At 43.1% G+C, this 21,676-nt stretch overlaps 1 protein-coding gene across 3 annotated transcripts in view; it reads right to left on the reverse strand.

Moving 5' to 3' along the window:
- Positions 1 to 17,322: 17,322 nt before the first annotated feature.
- Positions 17,323 to 21,676, reverse strand: part of GNB1 (G protein subunit beta 1) — a 79,815-nt gene continuing 75,461 nt past the window's right edge. For all 3 annotated transcript variants that reach the window (XM_025211603.1, XM_025211611.1, XM_025211609.1), the window contains exons 11-12: positions 19,773 to 19,884; positions 17,323 to 19,031 (exon numbers count right to left, since the gene is read on the reverse strand). In XM_025211603.1, the coding sequence (XP_025067388.1) occupies positions 19,778 to 19,884 (107 nt within the window). In that variant the 3' untranslated portion in view covers positions 17,323 to 19,031; positions 19,773 to 19,777. The remainder of the gene's footprint in view (positions 19,032 to 19,772; positions 19,885 to 21,676) is intronic.

The following is a 21,676-nucleotide window of genomic DNA, read 5'->3' on the forward strand; positions in this document are numbered from 1 at the left end:
CTGTGCATGGTAGAAATGCCTGTACATGAGACACTGGATCCATTGCTTAGAGCAAGGTACCAGGAGTTAGGCACCCTGACCCTGTTGCCTGCTTTGATCTTGACTGACTAGGGCTTAACCTTGCAAAATCCCTTACTTTGCAAACAGTTATGCATTCCTGTTTCCAGCAAACTTTCCTTTTATACCTTACACTTACAGCAGGTGGCAGCAGAAGCCACCGCGACTTCTGCTCCACCTAGCCAAACATCAGATCTGAGGGGGTGGATACTGAAACAAAGCCCAGAGGGTGATCTTCAAAGCTAGAGGCAATTATGCAGTCACAAGCCTGATGCCAAAGACTTAATTCAACCATTGGCACATCATTCATACCTTCATTTAAGAGGAGGGGATCTGTACAGAGGATTACATCTTACCCTGCCCTCATGGCGGCACAGGATCTTGAGGCTGAGAAGCTAGTTGGTGTGGCTTGCAAGCCCAGGATAAGATTTTGTAATAGTCTTTGGTAAAACAAATACACATGTACACATGATATACACAAATACACATGATATAAATTCAGGTCCCTACCCTGCAAGTCCCCCTTCCTGAGTAGACCATGGTGCCAGTGCAAGGCTGCAAGGCCATGCCTGCATGGAGCAATGCATGGAATCAGTCTCCCTTTACCAAGACCCAACTGTTTGAAAGTCTTATTTGCCCCAATTTCAGTTATGTCCATTCACGGACTGACATTCCTGTCTGTGTACAAGCATAAAGATTTCTGTAATCTGAACTGTATGTTGGCTTGAAATATGTTGTAGTGTGCCTTTAAATACATCTCTACAACAGACAGACAGCGCACACATGCCTCATTGATTATAGTAGCACCAGGAGGTCCAAATTAGGAATCAGGGCCTCCCTGTGCTGACTGCAGCCCGTGCATGAACGAGACACACCCTGACCAAAAAGGCTTGCATCTAATAGTGTAAGCCTTTCTAATGCACTGCTGTGTTTAGCCCCCCACTACTCTAAAGACTTCCTTCCTCTTACACAATACACTGAAGTGACTTGCTAGGAGCCTGGAAGCATCTGATTAAAGATAACCTACAACTGACAAAGCCAATGAACAGCATATGAAGTACCCAGCAACAGATAAAGCTACAGTGATTGCACCCAAATGATAACAGCATTGAGGTCAGTGTTAAATCCAAGCTTTGTTGCAAGTCGAAGGGCAAAGGATGATTTTTTTTGTTAGCACACAACATGACCTTCAACTCCCTGCAACCTAGGAGGAGCTCGTGTCTGACCACTCAAGTAAGCAGAGCACTAAATAATATATAGCGTTGCCAGGAGGTAGTTCTTGACACATGCTTTCTGACAGATCTGAAAGCCTTTCCACTGCAGTCAGCGGCAGCCCAGGTAACGGCTCCGAGGATCAGATAGGAACAAAACTAGGTTCCTGGCTATTTCCTCCAATCAGTTCTAGTTTAGCATCAGCCTCCCGAAAGCCCTTGGCTTTGTGACATGGAAAAGGAAAGATCCAACTAACTTTCAGCTGGGTTGTAGCTGCCAAGTTACATAACTTCAGAGAGCCCAGACAGTCATTTTATGGTCTGGTCTTCCTCTGTAGAGCTGAATTTCCATACTGCAAAGCATTAAAGCCGCTCAAACAATACTAAGAAAAACAGGCCATCATTCATTCGACAAGGAGGAACAGACTCATAAATCCCCACTGAAATATGGTGATTACAGAGGACATTCAGTAGAAAACCAGGCCAAACATAACTCTGAAGGATTCTCTCTCTCAGCAAGAGCAAGCTGAACAATTAGGACGATTCGTGTTTTCCCTGGCTTCAATCCAGATGAGCTGCAGTTGACGTTTCCTCTGACAACACAGAGTGTCGTGCCGATCCTGCCCCGATTCTGCTGCTGTCACCCCTGGCTGCTTACTGGAGTGATGCTGCGTGGCGGAAAATGACTGGAACTGCCAACTTTCATCAGCCTGAGAGGGCGGATGTGCAACGGGAAGAGCAGATGTGGAGGGCAAGGATGGCCTTGTGACTAAATACAGAACTACAGGTCCAGGGATCTGCTCTCTGTTCCTGACTCAGCCAGCACAGGATGAGAGCAAGGCAGAAGGATCACGAGGTCTGCACCCAGAAGAGCTGAGTACATGGGGGCCTGCCGGCTCTGGCCCCTTTCAGGAAGAGGGCTGTCACCTGAAACGTGTAAAACTTTCCACGTGTCTATCATCTTAGGCTCTCTCTGGCAAAAATAAAAGGCAGCACCTATGCCTCCACCTCCCCATCTGTGAAAGAGGCGATGGCTACCTTGCAGGGGTGTTGTGAGGCCTCACTCAGTGTTGTGAGAGCTTTCATCCGCACGGAAGGAAGCAGCTACAGAAAGGTAACGCTGAGGCAGCAAGCAGATTCGATCCAGCGTGCCTGTCTGGGGTACAGCAGATGCCCTGCCTGATTTCTTTAAAAAATGGCTCGACTTCCACGTTTTCTGCAGCACTTGCAAAAGAAGTCGTGGTGTTATGTTAGTGCACATGGGCTAGGAAGTGAAACCGAGCTGCTTACTGCCCTTGGCAATGCTGAATGCAGTTCAAGATGTAATAGGGCTGTTGCAAAGTTGGGGGTGGGGGGCAGGGAGGGAGAACAGGGGGAGTGTGAGAATTAATAATCAGCAATATTCACCACAGCAACAAGCACTGCCAGGTTTTTAAAAATATAAGACCTTACAGTAGACTGCGTCTTCAGTGCCCTCCCGGAGCACAAGCAATGGGGCCTGACTCACAGGAGTGCTGACACGTGCAATGCGAAATGCAGGTCTGTGAAAATGCAAATGCCTGGCAGTGAGGAATGAGAGAGGTGGAAGACAATGGGTGTGAGACAGGAAGGGTGCGGGGGGAACAGGGGAATGTTGAACCTGTGATAGAAGAATATAGCCATAAAATGCAGACAAGTTATCTGGGGTTAGCAGATGGCAGGCAGGTTTATAATTATGGCACATTATAACCTCTGTCTGATAACCCCAGGTAACTTGTCTGCATTTTACCAGCTACATTCTTCTATCACCAGTTCAACATTCCCCCTTCCCCCCCATCCCTTCCTGTCTTCACACCCACTGTCTTCCACCCCTCTGATCCTCACGGCCAGGCATTTACATTTTCACAGACCTGCATTTTGCCTTCCATTCTACCCAGGAGAACACACAATTCATCATCAGACTCTATGCGCCTGAAGAAGGGTGTTTGTGCCTGAAAGCTTGCAAAAAACATTTTTTTTAACTATTTATTTGGTCTAATAAAAGATATCACATCTACCCAAAGAACCTTGTCTGCCTGGCTAAGTACAGGCAGTCAAAAAGCCATAGGCTGAATCAATTCAGTCTTTGCAAATTAATCTAAGATGCACAGATTAAATGGAAACAGAAGTGAACAGACATTTACCTTTGATTCAGAAAATGCAGCCAGGTGCCTGCAGTGGCTCAGGCCAGGCACCGGGGTGCTAGAGCACAGCTCTCTGGCTGCGTGTTCACTTCCTCTTCCTGCTGCCCCTGAGGTCTTGGGGATTTGCAGTCCAGACTTACAGCAGCAGGACTCTGCAGAGTTACTCATGCCTTCTTTCTGCTTCCAGGTGCCTCTGGAATTTAGTCCACAGCAGGGCTGTGCAAAGCAGGCCCTATTCGATTCAGATTCGGATTCAGCCTGAATCGGGGATAGTGATTCGATCCGTTGATTTGGATCGCTGTCCCAGATTCGATTCAGCTGAATCTGAATCTGATGATTCAATGCTGATTCAGGTGAATCAGCAATTTGGACACAAGCACAGCTTTAAAAAGTTTTTTCTACATACCTCGAGGTAGCAGTGCAACTTGTGATTGCTGCGCTGCTGGGGCAGATGGAGCATCCCACAGCAGTGCGGGGGAGCTCTCCAACATGCTTGGCAGCAAACCTGGAAGTGGACTGGAAGTATTGAAAGTGCGAGGGAGTGTACCAGGGGCTCCCTCTGCATCTCCCTGACCCAGTGATCTGCCACAGGGAAACCCTGGCTACCCCTCCAGACCCAGGAGGCACCAGTTGCTGAGCCAGCACATTCCCCGGTGGACTCATAAGTGCTTCTGGTCTGCTTCCGGGTCTGCTGCTGAGCATGCTGGGGAGTGCCCCCGTGCTTCTGTGAGATGCTCCATCTGCCCCAGCACCACAGTGATCACGAGCCGCCTGCTACCTAGGAGGTATGTAGAAAAAACATTTAAAGCTGTGTCTATACCCAAATCACTGAACCTGTCCAAATTGATTCAGAGAGCTCCGATTTGATTCGGAGAGATTAAAGGGTCCTCTGATTCAATTTGGAGATTCGGCCACCGAACTGGGTTGAATCTCCACCGAATCGAATCAGGGACCGAAGCTTCACACAGCCCTAGTCCACAGCTGCAGCCAGCTAGGGAGCAGACAGGCAGGGCCAGCCGTGCTCTGTGGAGCAGACCGCACAGCCCAACCCAGGGCTGGAAAGCATGCTGGGGGACTGGAATTTGACTTGAACCAGGAAGGGGTCTGGGACAGAAGTTTCATAAACAGGTTTGACCCAAATAGTTAAGTCAGATACTACATTCAACCAGTTTTAGTCATTTTGAAACTGGTTTATATGTACTGAGTTTCTGTTCTGTTACAGGTTTAAACCAGTTTATGTGCAACTTCTGTCCCTAGCCCCTTTGTCCTTAGACCAACATGGCTACAACCAACAATGACACTCACAATGCAATTCGAACTCCAGGGGAGAAGCAGGGACCCGACCCCTCTGGAAAGTCAGGCACTAAAGTCTTAACCTGTTCTGAAAAAAGCGGCAATTTTGTGAAACGCTTTGGAAGTCCGTCATGGCAAATTCACTTCCAGGAAAGGCTTTTACTGTGACTTTTGAGTCTATGTCAGAAAACTCACTCCGGTTCAGTACTTCTGGCTGTTGCTCTCGTTGCTTAATTTAACTAAATTTAACTTAATTTAATTATGGCTGGGTTTCAAGTACAACATTGATCCTTTTAACCTTTAGTTGCAACTGAGCTGTTTTTCTTAGGGTCTATTTTTAATTGTTGGCGCTATGCATTTCTGCTCCTTTTCCTCTCTCCGATACCTGATGCCATTACTTGACTGGAACCAGTTACAGAACGAGAGTGAGAAGTCTGCTTAGTAACTGGAGCCTTACTGGATTCAAAGCAGCACCTTTGACAAGTTGGAAGGGGGGACAGGGGAGAGAAAGGGAAGGGTCGGCAGCCTTGGCAGCTTCTGCAGCCTATGGTATCTTGAACCTTAGGGCTTGGCCTTGTACTGCAGTAGTACCTAGCACCTTGCCCTTGCTTTTTGGCTCCAAATAGAAGTGAGCTTTACAACATTTTTTAGGAGCTAGTGGGTTAAAAACACACATCTAAAATGTGCAGTGGCCCAAATGTAAGCGTGGTTCAACGGCTAAATTAAGTGATGTGGTCATCCTTAGAAATACTGCCAGCTTCCTCCTCTGTGCTAACTGGCGTCTATCACTCCAGACGTGGAGCTGTCACTACTTGGATACTTATTGTTCATTCAAGAGCACAGATCCCCACTGGGGCAAAGCAGACACAGCTGTTTTAATAGCTCTGAAAGCTGCTCTCGTCTGCAGGGGCTGGGGAGAAGAGACATGATGGGGATTCACCAGGGCTTGCGTATGAATTCAACCCCTCGCACCCAATTTTCTCTCCCCACCCCCTCCACCCTTTTCTAACTGCTACCAGAAACACAAAACTGGGGTGGAGGAGATGGAGACTCTCCTGTGTTTTAAAGAAGAGGGACTTAGATTCTTTGCCCTTTCAAGACCACAAGAAAATTCTGTTCAACCTAAAAAAAAAAAAAAAAAAAAAAAAATGCAGGATCCACCCAGAAGTTTGGTTTGGCCCCGTTACAGAAATGAGTGTGTCCCTGTTTCCCCAGACTGTTGCTAGGGAAAGGGCCATGTGCTGGGAGAACAATACTATTGGAGACTTTGCTTTCCCATTTCTAAGCTTGCCCTCTTCTGTGATTTGACTGAATATGTTCCCATGTACAATCCAGCACCATACCTCAGTCTGGTATTGGTATAGACTAGGCATATTGTACCAGCTAAAAATCACTTTAAAGTTTCTCAGACCAATGAATTATTCATGCTGCCTCTAATTCAGGTCTTTTTGCCACCTTTGATGGATAAGTATGAGTGATCCTAGAAAAATGACATTGTGGATGTGAAACATCAATCTATCAGCAAGGGATTCTTCCCTTTCCTTGAGACAGCCATCGCAACAGAGCAGGGGATGGCAACTTTTTCTGGCTGCGGGCCTGAAAGATCCACCCTGGATCAAAGGAGGGTATGCAAGTGGGTAGCTGCTAGAACCTGGCTACGACCAGTGCTCATTCCCATGGCAGCAAGGGGAAGAGTGCCTGAAAATGAAGCCCAGCCTCACATCTGTGGCCCGGATCCAACCATTCCATGAACCAGATTTGGCCCACAGACTGCAGGTTGCCCAACCTTGCAATATAGAATTTACTTTGAAAAGCACTTTTAAAAACAGAGTCTAGATGCTTTTAAGATGATTACTTCCAGGTTAGGGTGATTCAGTGACTCCTGTATGACACTGTGCATCGTCTTGCTCAAGGCTTATTAACGTTTTTACATAGTGTTAGCTAAACTGACGCATCAGTTTCCATCTGGTAAATCTGGCACCTTTCATGGACCCCTGGTACACACAAATTCATAATTTCATAGTTTTATAGTAGTTTGGGGTCAGAAGGGACCTGAACAGATCATCTAGTCTGACCCCCGCCCACACACTGGCAGGAGCACACGCTGGGATCACACGACCACAGACAGGTGTTTATCCAACCTCTTTTTGAATTTACCCAGGGAAGGAGCAAGGACCACTTCCCTAGGAAGTTGGTTCCAGATCCTAGCCGCCCTAACAGTGAAATAGTGCCTCCTAATCTCTAACCTGAACCTATTCTCCAGCAGCTTCTGGCCATTGTTCCTCATCACCCCAGGTGCTGCTGCGGGGGAATAGGGCCCATCCTATTTGCTGCTGATCTCCCCTAATGAGTTTGTAGGCAGTCACCAAATCCTGCCTCAGCCTCCGCTTGCTGAGGCTGAACAGGTTCAGGTCCCTCAGTCTCTCCTCATAGGGCCTGCCCTGTTGCCCTCCAACCAAGCGGGTAGCCCTCCTCTGAACCCTCTCCAGGCAGGCCACATCCTTCTTAAAGTGCAGCGCCCAGAACTGGATGCAGTACTCCAGTTGAGGCCGGACCAATGTCGCATAGAGGGAGAGTATCACCTCTCTGGACCGGCTTGAGATGCACCTTTGGATGCACAAGGTGCGGTTGGCCTTGCTGGCTGCGGTCTGGCATTGACGGCTCATGCTCATCTTGGAGTCAATAATGACTCCAAGATCCCTTTCCGCCTCTGTGCTTTCAAGGGAACTCCCCAGCTTGTATGTATGCTGTGCATTCCTTCTCCCCAGGTGCAGCACCCTGCATTTGTCTACATTGAACCCCATCCTATTACCATCCGCCCACTTCTGTAGTCTGTCTAAATCTAATTGCAGCCTCTCTCTCCCTTTGAGCATTCCTACCTCCCCACATCTTGGTGTCATTGGCAAACTTGGACAACATGTTTAACACCCCTTCGTCCAAGTTGCTGATGAAGATGTTAAACAGTGCAGGCCCCAGGACCGAGCCCTGGGGGACCCCATTATTCACATCCCTCCAGCTCAAGTGCGACCCGTCCACCACCACTCTCTGGGTGCACCCCATCAGCCAATTTTTGACTGATCCAACGGTGCAGGCATCAATGCCACAGTCACTCAATTTATTAATGAGAATGGGGTGAGAGACAAGTGTCAAAGGCCTTCTTAAAGTCCAGAAAGACTACGTCCACAGCGACACCATGATCCAGGGATTTAGTTACCTGGTCATAAAAGGCCATCAGGTTGGTCTGGCAGGACCTGCCTTTGATGAACCCATGTTGATTTTTCCTGGGCATGATCTCTCCCCTGCAGGCCCCTCACAGATGTGATCCTTGATAATTATTTCAAGGATTTTCCCCAAGACCTATGTGAGGCTTATAGGCCTATAGTTTCCTGGGTCCTCCTTTCTCCCTTTCTTATAAATGGGGACCACATTAGCTAGTTTCTAATCTCCAGGCACCTGGCCCGTGGACCACGATCGCTTGTACAGCTGGGCCAAGGGCACAGCAATGACCCCCGCCAGCGTTCTCAACAGCCGTGGGTGGAGGGTGTCAGGGCCCGCAGATTTAAAAGCATCCAGCCCTTCCAGAAGATCCCTAACTACATCTGCGCAGACCCGAGGCCTGGCAGTGCTATCCCCAAGACTGTCCACACCTGTGGTGGGAGAGCTGTCCTGGTCCCTGTCCAAGAAGACAGAGGCAAATGATAAAGGGCAAGCATATTTAGCCATAAGAAGAAAGGACTTGCTTACCCAGTTTTCTGAATTTTTTTTAAAGCACATTCTATACCAGACCCGAGATACAGAATTTATGTTGTGTAGTTTCCTGGGATATAACTGTGATAGCAACCACATACAGCTTTTGATACTAGATTTAAAGGAATCAGTGCTCGTGAGTGAAAAAGGAAGTGCTATTGTATTTCAGCGCAAGGCAGATGGAATTTTGTTCCAACACAGCTCAGGGCATCAGCGTAGAGATCCCAAACTGTCAGTGTCAACACTTCCAGGCACTAAGTGCAAATGAGACAGTAATAACTAATAATAACCAAGTCAGCCTTCAAAAGATTGTACAAAGGCAAAAATAAGCACCGGTAACTATGACAAGTCTGTGGAGGGATGAGGAAGGAAGAAGGAACAATAGATGGATTTTAAATCCAAAGATTCAGGTGACTCCTGATAATATTCACAGAGCATGGGGCCACAAAACAGAGCTCACCAGCCTCATCACAATATGGCATGTCCAGCTGGCTCAAGGAGGGAGGAGGGTGCATGTCTTTTATAACTTAAAAGTTTGGGCCCAAGTTTTCACCCGAGGTTCTACTACACCAAACAGCTCTTGCACCACATGGCTCCTCAGTTTTCTGAGCATCTTAAAAGTTTCCCCATGAACATGTAATGCAGGTTTGAAGCCCTGGAAGCCTCAAATACCAGGCACTGCATAAAATGAATTTTAGATCATGTAACCAGGGGAATGAGAATATTCCAAACACAAATGAAAAGCCAGCACCATAAACCGGAATCCTTAGATTCATAGATGCTAGGATCAGAAGGGACCTCAAAGGATCATCGAGTCCGCCCCCCTAACTGATCAAGAGAACAGCATGTAGACTTACATACTATTAGACTCTGGATTCTAGATTGTGTCTTTCCTTTGCTGAACTATCATAATTCTGAAAACAAATTAAGGGACTGCAGGGAAAACTGATGCAAGCTTAAATTAAAAAAAAATGTAATTCCATTTTAAATAGCATGACTCACACTTCCGAACACCAGCCACAGCAAGCAACAATTCTTTGCTGTGTACTTGCTTTGCTAGCAAAGCATTCAAGTTCCCAGTCTTATAAAATGAGCAGCAGATAAGCCGGAATTAGAGTTCTTTAGATGACACTAAACGTGTTTTAGCAGGGACTCATATTTATTAAGTTCAAACCAATGAAAACCCTCTCCATTTCTGCATGTTCTAAAGACAGCGTGCTTCTAATCAACACGTTCCCTGCAACATGATTACTGTTTAAAAAGCCATTTTGTTTAAGTTATCAGAAAAACCCAACCTTTTTTGGAACCGAGATCAGTTTAAAAAATAAAATCCTCTGTCAGTAACTGATTATTGATGAAGGTGTATTAAATTCTAGGTCTTGCTTCATAGTAAGGCGTTTAAAGAATCTTACATGGGCATGATGATTTACCAAAAAGCTTGATAATGAGTTGCAAAGAAACCCACAGAAACGCTGACTGAAAGCAGACAAGACAGGTAAAGGAAAGAGAGGATGTTTTAGTGTAGAGGGCCAAGCCTACAAATAAAGCAGGACAGAAGAGGAAAAAAAAATGCAGGGAGAGAAGGCATGCAGTAAAAGGGAACTGGTGATGGCCAACATTTTCAGTGCTGTTCTTAATGCACAGGTTTGACTGAAAAGTCTCTTGGAAATTCTCTTTGGTTGAAATGATCCCATTTCCTTGAAAAATTAATTTGTTCCCTTTTATAGGGACTAAACAGGAACATGGATCTTGCATTTCAAAAGCTGAAGTTTCATTTTTCTCTTTTTGAAATTAATTCCTGAAAAATGTCAAAACACAACCTCTTACATTTTCCATGAAAATCTGCAATGCCAGATTTAGCATTTTTCAACTGATTTTAACAGTAACAAATGGGGGGGGGGAGGGGGGAGAATAGCCTGTACCCTGAAAAAGAACTCAGCAACCATATGGCCTACCATTTCCCTATGGGTTTCCTTTAAACTAATCATTCTAGCTTTATTATGATTTATGCCACCAGATGGAGTTGCACCCTTGCGTACAACTGGGTCTATACAAGAACTTTGAAAATGCTGCCATCTTATACCATTGAGAGAGTTGTCTAATGGGCTGGATAGTACATCCTCTTCAATAGACAAATTTTATTTTCTCCCTTGCGTATTGTGTCATTTTAAAATCTGGTACATCAAATACACTTTTCATTCTCCACTTCCAACTCACCAGGTGACCGCCTCTCAGGGTCAATGATGTCATGCAGCACTAATGTAAAGCAAATGGCTTATAAATAATTAAAGAAAAAAAGAGCCTCCCTTTGTTTTAAATTATGGTAAAATTCACTTGGCCTAAGCCTGAAAGTGCCTGAATGCAGACTTCTCACAGTTCACATTTTGGGAGAGTGGAAGGGGCAGGCAGGGACTTTGGTCTTAAAGGAGCCTTTCTTTTTTATAAGGGAAAGAATATTTCTACCATTCAGATAATTTTGGAATACGTGAACAAGGGTGATGCTTCCCTCTTTGCAAATGACATTATACAACTTTAATTATGTGGCTTGTGTTCTCAACACACACTTCTGTAAAACAGGGAAGTTAAATGCTGCTGAAAGATGGGGATGGCTAAAGACAGGAGCCTGAGCTGAGGTTGTTTGTAAGTAAGCATCTTGGCTGCTTCAAGAAAAGTACATTTAAAGGAGATGTGATTTTTTTCCCCCCAGGGCCGGGTGCTTAGCAAAGAAAAGCAGTCCTCAGTCTGAACCACCCCCCAAACCACTTGGGATCTTTGGGGCTTAAGAACAGGAACAAGAATGGAAAGTAACAGTTCAGGCTCCTCTAGCTTTATTGAACTGAGGCTAAAGTGGATCCACTGGCTATGCCAATGAAAAATGTTCCCTCTCCCTTCTCCCCTCCCCTCCTTACAATGCCGGCAAAGATTCTTGTAAGGATGTCATTACACTGACAGAAGTCCTGGTATAACAGTTTGGTGTAGCACATTTTGCTTAAAGAACAAGTATAAGGCTAATAACAGGGGTAAGACATGTGCCGGAGCGTAGCATGCGAAGGCATTTTGCTTGGCACGAGTGCCTCAGGGAAGGGGCTGGGGCTGTGCTGCCACAACAAGGATTGGACCCCTTGCAACTCCCCTGCCATCTGCCCCTGGCACCCCAACCTCGTACAAGTTGAGGTTACAGGTATTTTTGGCATTCTGCCCCAAAACACTGCAGACCCCTGGCTTACAACAAGCCTAAGACACATCTTCAGTAAGAGAACTTGACAGGATAGCTTTATATTAGAAGGTGTTAAGTTTTTATAGCCATTTCATCCTTGGTCCCTCTGCCAAGACCACCAACAAGGAAATTAATTTGCATCAATTTGAGCAGTGCACTTTCTGGTAGGGACAACTGGCTTTTGGGAACTAAACTCCTTGAGACTATACTCCTTTCCCTGAGTCCAGCAGAAACAACAGGCATTCATAATTAACCAAAATATCAAGACCCCGGAAATAAAAGAACTGCGTCCTATTAGCAAGTTTCCAAATTTTAGTGCCATTGGCTCATGAGAGGCAGGCAACAATTCTCCTTTTTTTCCCTGACTGGCTCTTTAAATTAAACCAGAATTTAAATTATACACAATGCTCACATTAAACATTTCAGAAATTTATTTGCAGCAATTTTTTTTGGAGGGCCTGAACTCTCATTCCTAAATCACAAAGTTTCAGGATTCTGATTTCTTATTTGATTAGTAAGGTTATACTTCAAACCAGCTTCCAAGTGCTGATTCCTTTTAAAAAATATAAAACAATTGTTGCACATTTGTACAGGGGATTGAACCTTGAGGCCGTTTCCAATCTTCCAGTGTAGCCAACAGAATATTTTAATGGCATGCTGCAATTTTCCAGAAGAACAAAACAGACAGCCTCATCGTCCCCCGAATGAGTCTGCTACACCCTTTGAGAGAAAGCCAAGCAGCCCGTTTATAGGGGCGTGGGGCTTCAAAAGGCAAGCGATGGGACAGACCTTGATGGCCTGATGTCCAAATACCAGGGATCTGCCAATCATATGCAACATGCTGCCCCACCTGCTATCAGGCAGCAAGGAAATTGCTGATTAGCTGAATATCTGCTTGTGGGGAGATGGCCTACCTTCATTGGTACAGCCTAGAACAATACTGAGTCACAGCAGAATAAATTACAACTGAATTAAGGGCTTGCTAGGGCTTGTTTTAAGTGACACCCATAGCACTTGTTTTAATTTACTGCTCAAATAGTTTCGACTAGATCAACAATTTTTGGATGCTCTGTATCCTTCTTTCTTCTCAGTATTATCAATAGAAGAGTGCATTAGGAGTAGTGCACGCCTGCTTTTAGGACTCTCTCAAGCTTCACATTCATTCGATCAGAGTAAGTTTAAGTAGCTTACAAACACTGGCAGTAAAAAAAATATACTAGTTATCTGCCCAAGAATAGGTAGCAATCAAATATTTCAACTGTTCCGATTTCATTATCTATCACCTGGTAGATGTAGAAGAGCAGCAGAGAAATCAAGATGGACACTTTTGACGTTTTGGTACCCTATTTCTATACCGATCTGGTCTTTTGGTTAGGGCAATGCTTTCCCCTTTTGTTACAGAACAATGAACAAGAGCTATTTGGTTGGCAAGTTGGACCTTCCTCCTTTCACAAGGATGAGTTTAGGATGTTACAAATTGCTCAGCTTCACTCATCATTCCTTAGGCAGGACTGATGTTTGGAACCAAGATGTGACCAATTTATTTTCTCCCTTTCAAAGGATTAAACAAGTATGTTATAAAAGTCAGAACTTACTGGCATCAGACTTGTCCACTGGTCTGTTCTTCCTATTCCATCTCCTTCATCCCAGTAAAATACAAGAAATTACATTTTAGCCATTTTAAACAGTAGCGTCATACCCTTCTAGGAAGCATGGCCCAATGCAATAGACTTACTACAAACAGTTACTCAGAATTTGGTGAGGGTTTTGCAGTGAATAGTTATTCTATTTGCTTTGGAAGTTCCTGGAAGAAGCAACTTTTTTTTGGCTTGCACAACAAAATGTCAGTGCTTTAAGTAGTTTCAAGAATTCTTGAATCTATACTGTGGGTTCAGCAATGGTTGGAAGCACACCAAAATCTTAGCCTTCACACTGCCTTTTGAATAGACTATTTGACAAAGGGATACTTTTGCAGTTATTTCCTACTTTCAAGCAGATATTGCTTTCTGGTAGAATTAAAGCCTTTAAGACATTAACAGAAAAATGTGAGAAAAAGCATTTAAGAAAAAAATGCTATTAACCACATCAAACAACATCCCACTTCAGACAAGGTCATGTGTGCATTGCCATGGAGAGGCAGCCACACAAGTTTTGTATCAGCTAGCATAGATACTGGGAGCAATCTTAACTGTGCCAGCGGGGAACTCTGCATGGACTAGTTTGCCTTGCTGCTTTCCAGAGTAAGCTACCTATGCAGAGCTGTGCACTGCTGGCATTAAACTACTGGGATCCAAACTAGCTCATGTAACATCTCTATTCAAAAGACTGCCATGTAGAAATACCCTATGGCAGGGGTGGCCAACTTGCACCACACACAAGTGGCACTGGCAGCCTCTGTGTGACACACAGCCAATTAGGGACAGGACAAGCAGCACAGTGGTAGATAGGACAGGAAGCAGAAAGCGGAGCAGTAAGTGGAGCAGGGAGAACAGGGAAGGAAGCAGAAAGAAGACCATGCAGGGAAAAGGGACTAGAGTGACATTTAGGGAGGGTGCAGGGCTAATTTGCATGCCTGCCAAAGAGAGGTTGCCCCCCACTGTCCTGTGGCATTAATGCAGGTAATCTTGCCGCTTTGCTCCAAGTCAGCACAAGCATGTCATGAAAAAGTCAGTTGTCAGATCAGTGCCTGCTTAGGAGCCACAGAAACAACTGCAGTGTCCCGTCATCTGAATGGTGATACGTGCAGCAGAGAGAAAGGCCTGTTTCAAAAACAATTTCAGTTTGGATTCATATCCAAACTTATTCCAGCTCTGAGAGTATTCATATCTTCTAAGGGTCTTGGCCCAGAGCAGGAGTTGAGATGCACAAGAACTAAAAGTCAAGCTGTGCATGACTTTCCTCCACCTATGGCATAACAACCTAATTATACAAGAGATGCATAAAATAAGGTACATCAATGTTTAAACAAGGCACAAAGAAAAATTGCAAAGGTAAACACAATTGTAATAGAGAAATCTAAGCATGTTTAAATTTCAGGGAAATCAACTCAGACATTAACCTCCTGACACTCCCAGCCAGTGTCTTGGCAAGTATCCCATTACCAGCAAAACGATTCCTAGCAGCTGCGAGAGGCAGAAATCAACATATGGATAAGAGCACAGGGATGTACATTTGGGCACATGGCAAGGAGGAATAATTGAACTGGTTCCATTTTAGAGTACATTGAAGCTCACAGCTGAAACATCAGCTGCAATAAAAATGCATCAAGGGAATGGAAAGAAATGGCAATATCACTTGGAACTGCAAGATTTAAAATTAAATTTGAAGCATTTCCAGCCACAAGTTCAGAGTTTCAAAAGCTCACATTTAAGACTGCAACTCAATTCATTACACAACCAGCTTTTCCAGACTTTTGAAAATCTTTTGGGCTGAAATGTTTCATGTTTAGTTTTATCCCAAGCAATGGGGTTGGATTTTTTTTTATTTTTTTTTTGGAAAAGAGATTTGAAGAGATTCCATTTTTAACTTGAATGAAAAACATAACTTCTTTTAACTAAAAGACAATATTAAACTAACTTTGCTGGATTAGAAAACAGCTGCCATTTACAACAGTTTTTTTTAGAAGTCACTATCTATTGGGCTGTTAATATTTTTGATGGACATATAGGTATTTACACACAAACACCAATTCAGTCTACATGGCTTTATTTTTCCTTTTAATGCTGCCACCCACTTTCCATCTTAGTGTCAGATTTTAAAGAAAGCAACTAGTAAGTGAACTAGTATGTTAGCATCTGAGGAAGTAGGTCATTTATGAAAGCTCATGCCTCATGCTGAAAGTTAGTCCCTCCTAGTAAATGAATGCAACAGACCACACTCCCAGCTGGTATAGAAATTTGGTATACACACGCAACGTGTATTCTAACTGTAATATAGAGAGACACTTTTCCAACTAAAGAAAGGTAAGAAAACTAAATAATTAAATATTGATTGCCTTTATTTCTTACCTCAGCAGTTGCAAATCTAGGTACCGTAGTACAGGGGTCAGCAATGTTTTTGGACAGAGTGCCAAAAAACCTAGCAATGTCTACTTGCAAGATGTTGGTGTGCCGGGGCAGATGGGGGAGCCGCAGAGGGCCTGATCCTTCTTGCGGCAGCGCAGCGCTGGTCCCTTCCACATCATCCGCCCTGAAGCATGTGTGCATCTGGGCAGGCCCCTGCCATGAAGCCTAGGCTACTCACGGCAAGTAGCAGGGAGACTGTAAGCAGCTGCCTCGGGGCCTATGGAGCCCTGGCCCAGTTCGTTGCCAGTGGGTGCATGTGCGCCTTGGGGTGGATGATGGGGAAGGGGCTGGGGCTGCGCTACCACAAGAACGATCAGGCCCCAAACAGCTCCCCATTATCCACCCCAAGGGCTAGCATGCCAAGCAAAATATCTTCACGTGCCACACTCTGGCACATGTGCCAGGGGTTGCCAGCCCCTGCTGTAGTATCTACCATTCAAAAACACTTTGGCTAGGAGCATCAAATGATCCATTTGCTAGTGACCGTCACTTGAGGGCTAAGCTTGAACAGCTACAGGCAGTCCTTGACTTGCAACGTTTCAAGTTACAACATTTCATACTTTTTATAAATTGACACCATTTCACCTTTCTGACATCGGTTTCGACTTTACAATGCTTGATCCGATGCCACGCCAGTGAACAAGTTCACTGTGTCGCCCATCTCCCTGGAGAACATCTGTCCAAACTTCCTTGGACACTTTAAGAAAGCAGACAAGACTCCAGAAAAACCTGCAGCCAAGACTTCTGAGAAGAATCCAGCCAAGAGCCCTTCAAAAAATCCAAAGTCACCTCAAATAAGTCCTTCCAAATCAATGTGATTGCTATTTGCAATATAAAAACATTAATGTAGCTATATCAAGTACAAAATTCTAGGTTATTTTTGGTGAAAATAGGGTATTGGGCCTTCAGGAACAAATCCCCCATTTATAACATTGTTTTCTATGGGAAAATCAGTTCCGAGTTACGACATTTCAACTTAAGACACAGTTTGCAGGAACTGATTGTGTCGTAAGTCTGAGAGCTGCCTGTACCAGCATTTTTTGATTAAGTTCTCAGCTAGTTCTAGAAGTCAAATAGAAAAATGTCTCTCTTAAATATTTAACAAGGGAAAAAAAAAATATTTGCTGCTGCTGAACTCCAGATACTTACTACATCCTTAAATAAGTCAATGTTAGCAGGTATTCCACAATCCCAGATAGTCACTAATAGTAACTGTGTATCAACATTGTTTGTTTCAGTCAGCACCCAGAAGGCTGAGAGATGATGAAACAGTTTAAGTCCCTACACACCTCTCCGTGTTTGCCACTAAGACACTAAAGCAGAATCTCTTTGTTCAGAGAAAATGGGAACATGCAACTTTTTAAGCATCTTACACAACATAATCCAAGGTTTGCTGATGAGATTGCAGGCAGCAAGGAAGAAAAACACCACCACTTTAAAATGCTGAAATTAATGGAAGATTAATTAGGCTGGCACAATACAGACCATTTGAATTCATCACTCCAAATCTGCCCAGTCAGGGAGTTTGGCTATCAGGACAATAAAGCTGGAGAACAAATCAGGCACAAAACTCATGTCAAACTGCTTTATTACATCTTAAATAACATTACATTTTAATATAGTATCTATCTTGCATCCAGCTTTCTTGAAGTACACTGACTTTAAAATTAAATACAAAAGGTGAAGAAGAGGGATACAGGGTATGGAGAAAGCTCTACAGAATAGTTTCATGGAAGAGAGAAAGAGGGAATTCATCTTCTTTATGCCAAATCCAGGCCTAACGCACAATTACAGCACATTTTTTGTACAGAATGTTGCAGAAAAAACAGAATGGAGAAAAGCCACTACTGCTGCTAGGGAGGAGAAGAGAGTTTAACAGAACAATCTGCTGTCCAAACGCTGCTGCTTTTATCATTTTATTTGAAAAGAAAGCCAGGAAAACCTGTTCATTACAAAAGTGATTCTAATCAGATGTAAAGGACTTGTCCTACAAGAGGAATGGGCTGTGAGGAATTATTTTATAAAGAAAATGGTCTGGGTTCCCTCTTCCCACACCCCAGAATCTTTGACAGCAATTGTTTGAACAGGCTGTTTTCTTAAAAAAAAAAAATTAAAAAAAAAAAAGAGGTGACTTAATCACGCTACTCCAAAACGTGCATAGCTTTGTACTTGAATTCTTCATAGATTTATGCACAGAGTAGCAACAATAAATGAATACAGCGGCAATGGTTACAGTTTTTAAACAGGTTATTTCTTTAAAGAAAAAAACATCTAAGGACTTAGTCCAATATGCACTTTTTAGCATTTCTACAGCATGCGATTCTAAGAGTAAACCCACCCAATATGGCAAACAATCAAAAAAAGTTTTCGTTTGTTTAACTTAGAAAGTTCAAGATCATTATTTTCAAAACATTGATTTGTACATCATTTCATACACAAAGAATTGACTGAATACCCAAGTGTAGGACAGGTCTCTTTTGAAAACAGAGATTCCTGGTTGGGGAGACTACGGGGTAGTGTTAGGATATATAAACTGCCCTTCCAAGTGGACAAAAACACAAAGTAGATTTAAAAAAAAAAAAAAATATCAGTGGGGTGGGAAGGGATTGAGAGTTTGCGTTTGTTACCCATAAAAGGTGAAATGTTCTTGAAACAAGCATTCAATACCTTGTACAGCATGTGCTTGGTTACCTTACTTCTTAGCATTATTCTATATGCGCCATGTATTGTGCAACAATTATTTGTGACACTAGACAAATAAAAAAAATTAGGGACTAAATTTACAGCATTAACAACCCCAGATGCACTGGGTTAGGACTCCCTTGTTCTGCTCAATTATTGACCATAAAGAAATGTATTTAAAAAGGAAATGTGAAAAAATCTTGCTACAAACATGACTTCAAAATTTGAAACCGTGAGAAAGAAAACAAAGTCCTGGACTTTAACTTGGAAACTACAGTGAAAGCTAATTCTGTTTCACAATTACGCTCAAGTTTATTTTCTGGACATGCTTTTATGATAGTGTTTCTTTTTCTAAATTCAAGACAAAAATATGGTCCCAAAAGGAATGCACAATTTCATTTTGGTTACAACCACAGAAATTCTTCTTGGAAAGGTAATTGTGCTCTTCATTTCAGCAATAGGAGATGGAAAAGATGTTGCCCTTTGCAGTTGGGGAGGATGGGGGTCCAAGTTAGTATGGTTGGATTGGATATGCTATTGTTTTAAATTTTCAACTGTTGGAAAAGTCTTCCAGTCACGGTGGAGTCCGCTGCTCTTTCTAACACACAAAAAATTATGTTAAGTTTTACATTCTGATATGCTAAGCTCAAATTCTAAGGTTACTGGTAGAATTGATATTAGTCTGGTTTTACTGTTCCCCACCTCTCTTCTTTCATATCCGCCCTCCTTCCCACCAAAATCTGCATCCATGACATTTACCTGCTGGGTTTGAAAACGACACACTTGCCTTTTCCATGATAATTAAAACCCCCAGAACGCTTTTCACTTGCCCACTAAACACATTGCTTTCCCTAGGCAAGCAGCAATTTTAAAAGCCTAAATGAACTGCAGGAAGTTAAAAACTGATAATGTTTTCAGAGGGTGCATCTACACATGCAAGTCATGTGATGCAATAAACTCTGAGCAGTTTGAGCCGGAGTCAACTGCTCTAGGGCACAGCATCTACACGTGTGCCCAGGACAGCAGCAATCTGAGCCAGGGTGAAGCTGGCCCCTAGCTGGCTGGGCTGACAGGCACAATGTACACCCATGGTCAGCATCCACACATTTCGGCACAGTCAAGTACTGGCACACACGTAAACTGTGATGCTTTACTATGAAGCCAACTGGTCTAGTCTGCAGTAAAGCACACGTGTAGATGCACTCAGAGTTATTTTTCTAATCCAAATTAAGTTTGCACCATAAATACAATTACACTCTATGTTTTGAACAGGGAAAGAAAGGACTGCTGCTATTATAAGCTGAAAAAAAGGAGCATACTTAATTAACCAAATACTTACAGACTTTAGTTCCAGATCTTGAGGAAGCTATCCCATGAACCTGTTGCCACTGCCATGCCATCATCAGTCACACCTAAGCAACTGACACGGTTATCGTGGCCAGCAAGGACACCTAAAAATTAATGAAAAAACCCATATGCATATTAGATAGGCTTGATGATTGTGTGTTTCATTTCAAGCAACACAAGGAGAGCTCATGTGTTTGGACTGGATACCCTGGAAATCAGAAGAATGGAATGCTAACTTGGTTAAATATTTACATGTCTGATTTTGATTGTCTTCAGATTTTTGGCACATTCACATGGAAATAACTGATGTGGTCGGCAAGGGACTCTCAAATACAGGATATGAAGTGTTAAGCACAGGATTTATTTGCTAGGAACAATCTTAGTCTTTTGTGAGTTATGAGGTCATCACTCCAAAAAATTAGCTGACAAGAATTGTTTGCCATATTTATTACTGGGTTGCTAACCAGCTCAATTACTTCCTGTTTTATAGCCTAAGAGTCTGCTAATTTTTTTTTTTATAGTCTAGGATTTTGTAAGAAGGAGAAATTAGGCTAAAGTATTTTAAGCAAACACAATCTTTCTTGGAGTCCCACACAATTGGATCATTCTTTTATATTTACAAGTACATATAATAAGATGAAGCCTTGACACCTTCATGCATTGGATTTGCTAGTATGGAAATGTTACTAGTCAATAGATGCATAGTTTTAAAAAAAATGAAATTGAGGGAGACCTGAAAGAAGGGAAAAAAATCTCTCTCTCTTTTTTTTTTTTTTTTTTTTAAATAAAGGGCACTCAGTGAAAAGAATGTAAAAAGAACCAATGTTCAAGCCTTGTTCAGCTCATTATATTTCACAAAATCCCAATCTGGAGTAATTCAGTTAGGAGACTTAATTTTAAGACCCTATCTGCAACACACTGTTTGCATGGCTCACTCTGTTCACGTTTTAGAGCTCTCTTCCATCATATTTGGGGCACAAAGGAAATTTGTGCTAGCATTCATTCAACCTGTTAACATTTAAGAGTTTAAATTTCTAAATGTTAACTTGGGGCTTCTAATATGAGATTACCACTCTACGAATCTTAATTTGCAAGTCTGAAAAGGCATCATCATCAAGTTTACTATATAAAAATAAGCAAGCGTTGGTAGTAGCATCAGAAAAGTCTCCCAGCATTGAATTGGGCACGCCTAGAGCAACAGGCACATCATAAAATGTGCAAGTAGCTGGTAACCTCTTCAAAATTCATACTACGATACAGGAAGCCTGCTGTTATAGCTGATGAAATGACTGAAAGCTATTCTAGAATACACTGTAGAAGTAGTACAGATGCCATCATGATTATTAGCTTACCTACAACTAAATAGTGTTTCATTTGGGGAAAACAACATGAAAGGGATCCCACATGGCCTATAAAATTTGAAAAGAAAGCATCAACACTGTCAGAAGTTGGGCTGCCAATTAAAATGAAGCCCTGAAATTGTGTAAAACCCTTCCAAGTAGAAGGAATTTCTAGTTGGTATCCACTGAACACTGCTGACGTATCGAAGTAAGGTCTTCTGAGAAGCAAAGAATTCTAAGACTATTAGTAAAACTCACTGACTGTACAGAGGTGCAGACTTCACCCTCAACACACCTCCACCACATGATATGGACAGGCACCAAACAGGAGTCCTCAGACCAACTGAGATTGTGAATCTTTTTACCTATTCCCTCCCAGTTCCCTTGAAGGAAGGGCATGCAGCTGCTACTGCCCCTCCCACAAGCAGCAATCCAAACCAAGCAGGAAACCACAAAATCCATGACTCCCAAGATAAGCTCAGCATCCTAATGAAAGAGCCGTAACAGGACGAGGTTACATTTATTTATTTTATGAGAATGGAAGAGCATTCTCTTT

Source organism: Alligator sinensis, unplaced genomic scaffold (assembly GCF_000455745.1).
Source record: "Alligator sinensis unplaced genomic scaffold, ASM45574v1 scaffold366_1, whole genome shotgun sequence".
NCBI classification, from domain to species: Eukaryota; Metazoa; Chordata; order Crocodylia; family Alligatoridae; genus Alligator; species Alligator sinensis.